The sequence below is a fragment of the Cebus imitator genome, unplaced genomic scaffold (genome assembly GCF_001604975.1).
Source record: "Cebus imitator isolate Cc_AM_T3 unplaced genomic scaffold, Cebus_imitator-1.0 Scaffold427, whole genome shotgun sequence".
In the NCBI taxonomy this organism is placed as follows: Eukaryota; Metazoa; Chordata; class Mammalia; order Primates; family Cebidae; genus Cebus; species Cebus imitator.
In genome coordinates, this window is record NW_016107742.1 from 173,608 (window position 1) to 187,110 (window position 13,503).

Sequence of the window (13,503 nt, forward strand, 5' to 3'; positions counted from 1 at the left end):
GAGCAGTGGCACAATCAGAGCTCACTGAAGCTTTGAACTCCTGAGCTCAAGCAATCCTCCTGCCTCAGCCTCCCAAGTAGCTGGGACTACAAGCATCTACTACCATGCGCATGCCTGTAGTTCCAGCTACGCAAGAGGCCAACGTGAGAGGACCACTTGAACACAGGAGAATGAGGCTGCAGTAAGCTGAGATCACAACTGCACTCCGGCCTGGGCAACAGAGCAAGACCCTGTCTCATTTAAAATATTTATTTAAAAAAAATGAAAATAAAATCAGAAAGTGTGAGACTTCCGTCTTTGTACTTTTTAAAAACTGTCTTGGCTACTCTAGGCCTGTGCAATTCCACATAAATTTTAGGATTCAATTGTCAATTTCCACAAAAATGACAGCTGGGATTTGGATAGAGACTGTATTGAATCTGTGGATCAATTTGGGAAGCTCTCCCTAGACTACACTGCATTAACCTCTTAATGGGCTTCTGTTTATCCTCTTGCTTTACTCTAGTCCATTTCTGACATATTAACCAAAAGGAATTTTTAACATTAACCTGAAAATAACAAAGAAATCTTTTCTAATTTTGTTTTTTAGAGACAGTATCTCGCTCTGTCACCCAGATGGGAGTGCAGTGGCTTGATCTTGGCTCACTGCAACCTCCACCTCCTGGGTTCAAGCAATTCTCCTGCTTCAGCCTCTTGAGTAGCTGGGATTACAGGCGTACAGCACCACGCCCAGGTAATTTTTGTCTTTTAGTAGAGATGGGGTTTCGCCACGTTGGTCAGGCTGGTCTTGAACTCCTGACCTCATGATCCGCCCTCCTGGCCCTAATTTTTTTTTTTTTTTTTGAAATAGAGTCTCACTCTTGCCTAGGCTGGAGTGCAGTGGTATGATCAGCTCACTGCAACCTCCACTCCCCAGGTTCAAGCAATTCTTCTGCCTCAGACTCCCAAGTAACTGGGTCTACAGGTGTGCGCCCACCACATCAGGTGAATTTTTTGTATTTTTTTTAGAGAATGGGTTTCACCATGTTGGCCAGGCTCGTCTCAAACTCCTGACCTCAGGTGATGCACCCGCCTCAGCCTCCCAAAGTGCTGGGATTACAGGCATGAGCCACTCCACCCAGCATCTTTTCTAATGTTTAAAATAAAATCTACACTCCTTATCACGGTTTCCTAAGACCTTCATGATCTAGCTCTTGCCTTGCTCTCTGACCTCATTTCTACCACTCTTTCCCATGATCCCATGTTTCGTGTGGTTTCTGTTCCTTAACCATGCCAAGATTGTTCCTATCTTAGGGACTCAGAGTGTGCTGTTTCTTCCATATGGGGCACTTTTTCTCCCCAGATCTTTTACATGCCTGGTTTCCTATCATTCAGATCTCAGTTCAAATGCCATCTCCTCAAAGAGACCTTTTTGTTTTGTGTTTTGACAGTCTTGCTCTGTCACCCAGGCTAGAGTGCCGTGGCGTGATCACAGCTCACTGCAGCCTCGACCTCCTGGGCTCAAGTGATCCTCTCACCTCAGCCTACCAGTAGCTGGGAATGCAGGTGCATGCCAGCATGCCCAGCTAAGTTTTTAATTTTTTTGTAGGGACAAGGTCTCACTATGTTACCCAGGCTTGTCTTGACCTCCTGGGCTCACTCAAGTGATCCACTATCCTTGGCCTCCTAGAGTGTTGGGATTATAGACATGAGCCACCACACCCAACCCTGATTTTGTTTTTGTTTTTAAAAAGATTCTCATACTGTTGCCCATGCTGGAGTACAGGGGTGGTCATAGCTCACTGCAGTCTCAAACTCCTGAGCTTAATCAATCTTCCCGCCTCAGCCACCAAGCAGCTAAGAATACAGGCATGTGCCACCACACCTAGCTAATTTTTCTGTATTTTTTGTGGAGACAGAGTCTCACTATATTGCCTAGGCTGGTCTCAATCTCCTAGCCTCAAGCAATCTTCTAGCCTAGGCCTTCCAAAGTGATGAAATTACAGCCAAGGAGGTCTTTTTTGATCGGCCTATCTGAAGTTCTCTGACAAAAAGTTTCATATTTCCTTATTTTAATTTAGTTGATAGCACTTAACCACTATCTGAATTTACTTATTTATATGTTTATAGTCCATCTCTCCTCAATAAACTGTAAGTTCCAGGAAGAACAACTTCTGTCTTTTTTGCTGCTGTTTCTCAACTTCAACAATTCAGTATGTGTTTGTTAAATAAATGGATAGATAAAAAACTATTACTGCCCCTACTATGATTTATTCATTCAAAATCAGGGTGATTAAATAACTCAGAGCTATTCCATTCAATATTCTATTTTTAATTTTATTGTGTGTGTGTGTGTGTGTGTGTGTGTGTTTGTGTTTGTGTGTGTGTGTGTGTATAAATAAAACATATTTTGATATGGAGTCTCGCTGTCACCAAGGCTGGAATGCAGTGGCACACTGCAACCTCCACTTCCCCAGGTCCAAGCAGTTCTCATGCCTCAGCCTCCCAAGTAGCTGGGATTACAGGTGCTTGCCACCACACCTAGCTAATTTTTATATTTTTAGTGGAGACAGGGTTTTATCATGTTGGCCACGCTGGTCTCGAACTCTGGACCTCAGGTGATCCGCCTGCCTTGGCCTCCCAAAGTGCTGTGATTACAGGTATGGGCCACTGCACCCGGCCTTAATTATATTTTTTAATTTTAGGATTTATTTTTAAATTATTATATCATACTTTAAAATTTTAGGACAAACATATTTTTCATTGACCTGCAAGAGTGGTAGGGAAAATCTGGAACATTAAAATTTACTGACTAAGGCCAGGTGCAATGGCTCACACCTGGAATCCCAACACTTTGGAAGGTTGATGAGGGTGGATCACCTGAGACCAGTTCAAGACCAGTCTGGCCAACAGTGAAATCCTGTCTCTACTAAAAAATACAAAAAATTAGCTGAGTGTGGTGGTACGTGCCTGTGGTCCCAGCTACTCAGGAGGCTGAGGCATGAGAATCGCTTGAACTCAGGAGGCATATGTTGCAATCAGCTAAGATCATGCCACTGCGCTCCAGCCCATATGACAGACTGCGACTCTGTCTCAAAAAAAAAAAAAAAAAAAAATTTCCGGGCGCAGTGGCCCAGCCCGGTAATCCCAGCACTTTGAAGGGCCGAGGAGGGTGGATCACGAGGTCGAGAGATCAAGACCATCCTCGTCAACGTGGTGAAACCCCGTCACTACTAAAAATACAAAAAATTAGCTGGGCCTGGTGGCGCGTGCCTGTAATCCCAGCTACTCAGGAGGCTGAGGCAGGAGAATTGCCTGAACCCAGGAGGTAGAGGTTGCCGTGAGCCGAGATCGCACCATTGCACTCCAGCCTGGGTAACAAGAGTGAAACTCAGTCTCAAAAAAAAAAAAAAAATTACTGGCTAAATGTGAGAATTACAAAGTCATTATTTGACAACGACCATAGTAATGACTGTTTCAAGAAAGAATAATCAATGGATGCTAATATTAGTGTAAGAAAGGAAATTTGATTAATTGGGCCGGGTGTGGTAGCTCACGTCTGTAATCACAGCACTCTGGGAGGAGGGGGCGGGCAGACCACTTGAGGTCGGGAGACCAACCTGGCCAACATGGGAAAACCCCGTCTCTACAAAAATACAAAAAATTAGCTGAGCGTGGTGTCGGCACCTGTAATTCCAGCTACTCAGGAGGCTGAGGCAGGAGATCGCTTAAACCTGGGAGATGGAGGTTGCAGTGGGCTAAGATGACGCCACTGCTCTCCAGCTAGGCAACAGAGAACGACTGTCTCAAAAAAAGAAAAAGAAAGAAAGAAATTTGTCTTTGAAGTATATCCCCGTAAGATATATACTAATTAAAAATGGAAAATAATAACTTTACAGTGGGAAAACCAAGCAGACATCACTTTAACCAAGTGATGAAAATTAACATGAGAGACATCATGTGCCTTCTGATCCAATACACTGAGAAGTGTATCATCCCCCTTCTGGTATTTGTAACAAAAGTGCAAAACCTAAATCAAATTATGAGGAAATATTAGAAAAATAAAAATTGAAGAAAATTCTACAAAATAAGTGGTGTATAAGCCTCAAAACTGTCAAGTTATAAAAGACAAAATAAGACTGAGAAACTGTTCCAAATTAAAGGAGACTAAAGAACAAGGCAATTAAATGCATATTTAATCCAGGGTTGAATGCTGAATAGGGAAAAAAAAAATGTTTTTCCTTCAACATAAAGGGCATTATTGGGACAACAGGCAAAACCAGAATAAGCACTTTAATATATTATGCAACATTACCGAATATTACTATAACCTTTTTTTTTTTTTAATTGAGACAGAGTCTCTGTTGCCCAGGTGGAACAGCAGTGGTGCAATCTCAGCTTACTACAACCTCTGTCTCCCAGATTCAAGCAATTCTCCTGCCTCAGCCTCCCATGTAGCTGGGATTATATTGTGTATTATACTATATTAATACAAGAAAATAAACTCATTTTTAGGAAACATACACAAAAGCATATAGAGGTAAAACGGCATCATGCCTGCAACGCATTGTAAAAATGATTCAGAAAACAGTATATGTATACAGAGAGGAGGAGGAACAGAACAATCAAGCAATTGTGGTAAAACATTAATTTTCGGGAATCTGGGTGAAGGTTTTTCCTATGTTCTACATTTTAAAATGCTCTCTGCTATATAGTTCATTTCTTCCTTAGAAAATGCCATTCTCAGCCAGGCATAGTGGGTCACGTCAGTAATTCCAGCACTTTGGGAGGCTAAGGTGGGAGGATCACTTGAGCCCAGGAGTTTGATACCAGCCTAGGCAATAATATAGGGAGACCTCATCTCTACAAAAAATTTAAAAATTAGCCAAGTGTGGTGGCATATACCTGTAGTCCCAACTACTGGGGAGGCTGAAGTGGGAAGATCACTTGAGCCCGGGAGGCGCAGGTTGCAGTGGGCCAAGATCACAACACTGTACTCCAGCCCGGGTGACAGAGTGAGACCCTGTCTTGAAAAAACAACAACAACAAAAACTCAAACTGCCATTGTCACTTAGCAGAAAATAGCACTAGCCAAATATAAAGTATCAAAGACTAACTCTTACTTATATAAAATTGTAGTTGTCTTTTCCTCTCCCTTCCCAGCCTCAGCAACAACTAGATTACTCCATCTGACTTTCTCAGTGAAGTATAGTTATAATATTTACCTGGAAAGAATCCATGCAGACTGGACTGGAAGCCAGCTCCTCATCTACCGCATGTAACTTCTCCATAAAAGTACTATCTCTGGTCTGTTTCGGCTTTGGAGGGGGCGGGGGCCCCATAGGCACTACCTCAGCACTGATGTGCCTGATGGATGGTGTGGTGACTTTCTCAGCCTGATTAAAAGAGGTAACTGCATCAAAAAAGGAAGGAGGGAAGAAAGAAAGAAAAAGCAAGAAAAGAAAAAAAAAAGAGAGAGGGAAAAAGAGGTAGACCTTCCATACACAATTGCCTTTTTACTTCTCTAGATAGGGGTACATAAAAACAAAGATACAAGCGTATTGATCTAATTAGGTTTCATCCTATTTCTAGTGAAGTCAACAGAATGCTACTTAGGTTACCAAAATGTAGGAAATTAATGACAATGACTTTAGGACAACATCAGAAAACAAAACAACAGATATGAAAGAAAAGAAGGGTAGGAGAAAAGAAACTCTGCTAGTTGCATATTTTTGGCCCCTTAATGAGAACTCAGAAAAGTTCTTTAGCTATCATTTAGTTCTAGCCTTCTCTAAACTATTTACTAACTTAATGAACTTTAAACAAGGGTAACAGCCCAGAATCACCATGGATAATCTACTTAAACAGTTAAATAATCTATTCACACAGTTACATCTAACTTATCTCTTTTGTATGATACCAATTTACCTCTGATAATATGCCACTCTCCTCATCTGTTTCAGTCATCTCAGAAGACTGCCTCAATCTGGATTTCTTTGCCCCTCGTGGAGATGAAGCAGTGCTTTCAACATCGCTTTCCAATAAGCTCTACAAAATAAATCCAGTTCACTTTAATATTTATGTCCCTGCCTCATTCCACAAAGTCTGAAGTATCTCAAGAGAAGGAATCATAAAATATCAATCACTCAACTAGTTACAGTAACAGAAAATAAAATTTAAATAGAAGCTTAAAGGCTGAGTGCAGGAGTCTCATGCCTGTAATCCTAGCACTTTGGAAGGTCGAGGCAGGTGGATCACTTGAGGTCAGAAGTTTGAGACCAGCCTGGCCAACATGGCAAAACACCCGTCTCTACTAAAAATACAAAAATTAGCCAGGCGTGGTAGCACATGCCTGTAATCCCAGCTACTCAGGAGGCTGAGGCAGGAGAATGGCTTGAACCCAGGAGGTGGAGGTCGCAGTGAGCCAAGATCATGTCCTTGCACTCCACCCTGGGCGACAGAGGAGACTGTCTCAAAAAGAAAAATATATATATATCCTAAAGGTAGAGACAGGCATCAGATCACTATCCTAATTTGCATTACAAAATGTAAGACCTAGGCCTAAAATCCTTTTACCAAACAATTCAAAGAACAAATTAAGAAACAAGTCAAAGAACTTATTAACACAGCAATGAAAGTGAATAAAGTATACCTAAAAGCAATAGTATAAATGAATCTCAATAGTATAATGTTGAATTTTAAAAAGCTAGGAACAAAACATATAAACACAAGTCCATTTATGTAATGTTCAGAAACAGCAACAATTGAACCATAGTGTGTAGAGATACATATCGAGGTGATATAACTATAAAGAAAAGCAAATAAATAATTACCAAAAGGCAGGTAGTGGTTATTTTTAGGGGGAGGGAGGTACCTGTGACTGGAGAGGGCATACAGGGGGTGTCTTAGGAATGTTATATTTCTTGACTTTGCTATAAGTTTCATAAGGAGTTGCATTATAATAACTGAAGTTATACATTTTTATTCTATGCACATTTCTGTGCTATATTTTATAATACAACAAATTTTAAAATTAAGGGAGTATAAAGGGTAGAAAAACAGTTTAAAGCATAGAAATGAGCTGAAAAAAGAACCACATCTCAATCCTCTCTACAAGTGACATTACTAAGGAAACAAAGTATACCCTGCTTTATTAAGACAAATATTACCAAATAACACTCACTGACCTCTTCAGCAGTTTCATCTTCTTCTTCATCATCTGGCTGATATTCTTCATCTGAGGAATCATCTTCTTCAAGGTGGATATCGACAAACTGAGGAGGCTACATCAGTACAATTAGAAAGAAATGAAGTAATGGGAAACACGTATCATACGTATTTGGAAAATAAGGGAAAGAAGCAGGGCAGGAAAAAAAAAATCCTAAGAGCATAATGTGCAGCTAAAGCAAATAACACGAGGCAGAGGTTAAAGTGATTCCATGAGATGCAAACCTAAGAGTAATAGAATGGAAAAAAACAAAGCTGGAATTAAAACAAAGATTGATCAAGAAAAGTTAAAGAGGAAGTACTTAAGTTTCAAAACCGATGAAGTCTTTCTGGAAAAGAATAACAATTATCTCTTCCAAGTTTACCTTAATTTCATTGGCCTTCTTAATTGGTGAAATATTCCATGTTGGAATTACCTACCAACAAAGAATATAAATAATTAAGTTATCTTAACTGAAATAACTGTTTTTCATGTTAACTTCCTCTGTACCATCACTAACAGCCATATACTTAACAAGTAACTGCAGTGATCTAGAAGTGTTGATTATCCCTGAGGGATACCCTAAATTATTTGTCAGAGTTACAAAGAAGAAAAGGAGCGAATAATCTATTACTGTCATTAGCATTTCTGCCTTAAACCTGGTAAGCCTCACTTCTTTCTATAAATGAAGAAAACAATGTCTACATTATTCATATCACAGCAGTGGTTCACACAGAACAATAGTTGTGAGAACTATTTATAAACTATTAAACTACACAAACCTAAGATATTATAGGTTACAGTAGTCTTTTAACAACAATATATTTTTGTAATCAGTTACATGAATCCACTGTAAGTACAACTCCAAAAAGCCAGCCAGGGTAAGTTTCTATGGGCTATTCTGCCTATGGGATAGCCTTGCTCTGCCTAAAGTTTTTTTTTTTTTTTTTTTTTTTGAGATGGAGTCTTACTCTGTCACCCAGGCTGGAGTGCAATGGCATGATCTCAGCTCACTGCAACCTCCACCTCCTGGGTTCAAGCAATTCTCCCTGCCTCAGCCTCCCAAGTAGCTGGGATTATAGGCGCTCCCCCACTGCCACCACCATCTCCAGCTAATTTTTGTATTTTTAGTAGAGATGGGGTTTCGCCATGTTGGCCAGGCTGGTCTCAAACTCCTGACCTCAAGTGATCTGCCACCTTGGCCTCCCAAAGTGCTGGGATTATAGCCATGAGCCACTGAGCCCGGCTAAAGTTCTTATATACTCTGATAAAATGCCACTGAGAATGTATAATTACGTGACCATTTAATTGTAACCCAACCAAAATCACCTTATAAACAAAAGCCAACTGGCCATTAGATTCTCTCCTTAAAAGGAGTCTTAGCCTCTCACATCAACTCAGCCCTGCTATGTCCTGACTATTTATCTAGTGCTGTGTACGTGGGACCAATATAGGGTAAAGGGAATGATGTAATTCAGGTCCATTTCCCTTTCCTAACTACCTACTGCCAAATCCATCAGAAAGGCAAGCCAGTATTCAGAAGTGTGTTGGAGTCAGTCTATTAAGAATTAAGAAGGCCAAGTATAGTGGCTAGTGCCTGTAATCCCCGCACGTAGGGAGATCAACGTGGAAGAATCACCCGAGCCCAGGAGTTCTGAGATCAGACTGGGCAACAAAGCAAGACCACATTTCTACAGAAAAGATTTTTTCAAAACCATTAGCTGGGCATGGTGGCACATGCCTGTAGGCCCAGCTGTTTGTAAGACTAAGGCAGGAGAATCCCTTGAGCACAGGAGTTCAAGGCTGCAGTAAGCTATGATCAGGCCACTGTTCTCTAGCATAAGCAACAGAGTAAGTCTTGGAAAAAAAAAAAAAAAAAGAATTAAGATGCAAGAAACCTAGATTTTAATACTTGTTCTCCTACATAAACTATATAGTCTTGGATGGTCCAACTTCTCTACATACATATTCATAGCCAATAAACATAATCCAGACCCTACTGGATCTCCTTGAACGTTTTTCCCAAATCAAATACAGAATTAATGTTAATTATATTGTTTTGTTTGTTTTTGAGACAGAGTCTTGCTCTGTCACCCAGGCTAGAGAGCAGTGGCGTGATCTCTGCTCACTGCAACCTCTGCCTCCCAAGTTCAAGCGATTTTCCCATCTCAGTCTCCCTAGTTACTGGGATTATAGACGTGCACCACCACACCTGGCTGATTTTTATATTTTTAGTATAGATGGGGGTTTCAAAATGTTGGCTAGGCTGGTCTAAAACTCCTGACCTCAGGTGATCCACCCTCCTTTGCCTCCCAAAGTGCTGGGTTTACAGGTGTGAGCCACCACACCCGGACTTGTTAATTATATTCTATATGTCAAGCAGACTTCATAGAACTTCCCTCTCATTAATGGCTGCTTTCATCATAGCTACCACCTATTCATTTGTGATTATATCCTGAAGAAAGATGAAATTTCAATTTATGCAGCAAGTGTTAGTTAACCAGACAAAAAAAAAGTGATGTGATTGCCAAAAAAAAGAAAAGGTACATTTGACCTTTGGCTACATTAGGAGAAATATGTAATCTGGAACACTGGGGAGATAATCTAACTACACTAGTCAAACCACATCTGGTTCAGTAGATTCTTCTTTTGGCATACTTTTTTTTGAGAAGGAGTCTCACGCCGTTGCCAGGTTGGAGTGCAGTGGCGCAATCTCGGCTCATTGCAACTTCCGCCTCCTGGGTTCAAGCAATTCTCCTGCCTCAGCCTCCAGAGTAGCTGGGACTACAGGTGTGCACCACCACACCCAGCGGATTTTTGTATTTTTAGTAGAGTCAGAATTACACTGTATTGGCCGGGATGGTCTTCATCACTTGACCTCGTGATCTGCCTGCCTGGGACTCCCAAAGTCCCGGGATTACAGGTGTATGCCGCCGCATCCGGCCTCTTTTGGCATACTTTTAAAAGGATACGAGCCAGGCACAGTGGCTCACGCCTGTAATCCCAGTATTTTGGGAGGCTAAGACGGGCGATCACATGGGCCAGTTTCGAAACCAGCCTGGCCAACATGGCAAAACCCTATCTCTACTAAAAACACAAAAATTAGCCAGGTGTGATGGTGCACACCTATAATCCCAGCTACTCAGCAGGCTGAGGCATGAGAATTACTTGAACCTGGGAAACAGAGGTTGCAGTGAGCTGAGATCGCACCACCACATTCCAGCCTGGGTGACAGAGTGAGACTCCATCTCAAAAAAAAATAAAAGGCCAGGTGCAGTGGCTCACGCGTGTAATCCCAGCACTTTGGGAGACTGTGCAGGGCAAATCACTTGAGGTCAGGAGTTTGAAACCAGACTGCCCAACATGGTGAAACCCCATCTCTACTAAAAATAAAAATTAAAAAAAAAAATTAGCCAGGAAGCATGGCATACGCCTGTAATCCCAGCTACTCAGGAAGCTGAACTGCTTGAACCCAGGAGGCAGAGGTTGCAGTGAGCTGAGATCTTGCCACTGCACTCCAGCCTGGACAACAAAGCAAGACTCCATCTAAACAACAACAACAACAACAACAACAAAAAAAAACAAGGAGGGAAATTGGGGGATGTACAGCCAAGAAAAGAATGTTACGAAACAACATACTAGTTTTCTTCACCTATAGGAAAAGTCATGTGGAAGAAAACACCAATCTCTTTACTTGTTTTTTTTTTGACGTAGGGGTCTTACTATGTTGCCCAGGCTAGTCTTGAACTCCTGGCTTCAAGTGTTCCTCCTACCTCCACCTCCCAAAGTGCTAGCATTACAAGCATGAGCCACCATGCCTAGCCTAGACCTGTTTCTTCTACCAGGCTCCAAGGAATAAAATTAGGACAGATAAAACCTACGATACATATTTTGGGTCTGTAAGGCAAATCTTCCTTACTATCAGAAATACAATGAATTCCCTCATAATTATTACCTGCCTTGTAAGCACAAACTAGCCAAGTGCTTATTAAAAAGTATAAAGTGGCCAGGCACTGTGGCTCACACCTGTAATCCTAGCACTTTGGGAGGCCAAGGAGGGTGGATCACCTCAGGTCAGGAGTTCGAGACCAGCCAGAACAACATGGATAAACGCCACCTCTACTAAAAATACAAAATTAGCTGAGTGTGATGGTGCATGCCTGTTATCCCAGCTACTCAGGAGGCTGACGCAGGAGAATCGCTTGAACCCAGGAGGCGGAGGTTGCAGCGAGCCGAGATTATGCCATTGCCCTCCAGCCTGGGCAACAAGAGTGAAACTCCATCTCAAAAAAAAGGAAGGATGTAGTACAGCTCCAAGTACCAAAGAGCTTGTTGTACCATAATACTTCAGACATCTTCAAGTGGTTCTCACACGTTAGTATTCAAAAGAATTAACTGTTGTGTTTTTGCCAATGCATATTCCAAGGCCCTGCCCATGGGTCCTGATTCTCAGGTGGGCCCAAAAGTAAGAGGATTTTTTTTGTTTTGTTTTTGTTTGTTTTTTTTGAGACAGTCTCACTCTGTTGCCCAGGCTGCAGTACAGTGGTGAAATCTCCACTCACTGCAACCTCTGCCTCCCAGGTCAAGTGATTCTCATGCTTCAGCCTCCCAAGTAGCTGGGATTATAGGCGCATACCACCATGCCCAGCTAATTTTTGTATTTTTAGTAGAGACGGGTTATCACTATGTTGGCCAGGCTGGTCTCAAACTCCTGAACTCAAGTGATCCACCCAACCTCAGCCTCCCAAAAGTGCTGGAATTACAGGCATGAGCCACTGCACCTGGCCAAGAGCATGCATTTTTAATAAGCACTCCTGAGAGATCCCACACCAAGGTGATTTTTATGCAACTGGTCCCTGTAACAAGCTATGAAAAATACTAAACACTCCGCAACATGTGTTGTAACAGAAATAGAAAACCTACCTAGTCTCATCCATTGGTTCCAGCCATTCCGAATGGTTATCTATCTAGCAATTCCAAAAAGCAATGCTTCATATCAACTAAAATAAGCTATTATCATTTTTACCTGAAGATCAGGTAGAAACAATTCTACTTGTCTTTTACAAATATTTCTTTAAAGATGCAAATTCGGACCACAATCTTTCCTATATTTTTCCCTATGAGTGAATTAGATCCTATTTACCAAGCTAAAAAAAAAAAAAAAAAGACAAAAAAACAGAATACTTACCACACCTTTTTCCACTACTTCCTTCAGTTTAGAGCGTGTCATTTTAGGCTCCTAAGGAGAAAAAAACAGAAAGGAAATAGTCAATAAAAATCACAGCTCAGGCCAAGCGTGATAGGTGGCTCACACCTATAATCCTAATACTTTGGGAAGCCAAGGCACGTGCACGAGATCAGGAGTTTGAGACCAACCTGGCCAACATGGTGAAACCCCATCTCTAATAAAAACACAAAAATTAGCCGGGTGTGGTGGCATGCGCCTGTAGTTCCAGCTACTCAGCAGGCTGAGCAGAAGAACTGCTTGAACCCAGAAGGCGGAGGTTGCAGTGAGCCGAGTTCACATCACTGCACTCCAGCCTAGGCAACAGTGTGAGATTCCATCTCAAAAAAAAAAAAAAAAAATCTCAGACCAGGTGCAGTGGTTCTCGCCTGTAATCCCAGCACTTTGGGAAGCCAAGGTAGACAAACTACGAGGTCAGGAGTTCAAGACCAGCCAGGCCAACATGGTGAAACCCCGTCTCTACTAGAAATACAAAAATTAGCTGGGTATGGTGGCATATTCCTATAATCCCAGCTACTCCGGAGGCTGAGGCAGGAGAATTGCTTGAACCAGGACCCGGAAAATGGAGCTTGCAGTGAGCCGAAATCGCACCACTGCACTCCAGCCTGGGCTACAGAGCAAGGCTATGTCTAAAAAAATTAAAAATTCTCAGCTTAGCAAGGTGGCTTGTGCCTGTAATCCTAGCGTTTTAGGAGGCCAAGGTGGGAAGATGGCTTGAGGCCAGGAGTTCAAGACCAACCTGGGCAACATAGTGGGACCCACCCCCCCCAAAAAAAAATTGTTTTAAATAGCTGGGCATAGTAGCATGCTCCTGTAGTCCCACCTACTCAGGAGGCTGAACTGGGAGGATCACTGAGTCCAGCTTAGGAGTTTGAGTCCAGCCTGGGTGACAGGGCAAGACCCTGTCTCTAAAAAAACAATAATAATAAAATAATTGACTGTGCACAGTGGCTCACACCTATAATCCTAGCATTTTGGGAGGCCGAGGCAGGTAGATCACCTGGAGTCAGGAGTTTGAGACCAGAGATGGAGACCAGCCTGGCCAACATGGCAAAAGTCTGTCTCTACTAAA

General features: G+C 42.0%; 1 protein-coding gene across 8 annotated transcripts in view; it reads right to left on the minus strand.

Annotated features, from left to right (window-relative positions):
- Positions 1 to 13,503, minus strand: part of GON4L (gon-4 like) — a 105,409-nt gene that overhangs the window by 55,330 nt on the left and 36,576 nt on the right. For 7 of the 8 annotated variants that reach the window (XM_017509939.1, XM_017509942.2, XM_017509938.2 and 4 more), the window contains 5 exons: positions 12,375 to 12,425; positions 7,572 to 7,622; positions 7,167 to 7,262; positions 5,908 to 6,027; positions 5,205 to 5,375 (listed from right to left, as the gene is read on the minus strand). In XM_017509939.1, the coding sequence (XP_017365428.1) occupies positions 5,205 to 5,375; positions 5,908 to 6,027; positions 7,167 to 7,262; positions 7,572 to 7,622; positions 12,375 to 12,425 (489 nt within the window). The remainder of the gene's footprint in view (positions 1 to 5,204; positions 5,376 to 5,907; positions 6,028 to 7,166; positions 7,263 to 7,571; positions 7,623 to 12,374; positions 12,426 to 13,503) is intronic. The other variant, XM_037731884.1, reaches the window with a different exon arrangement.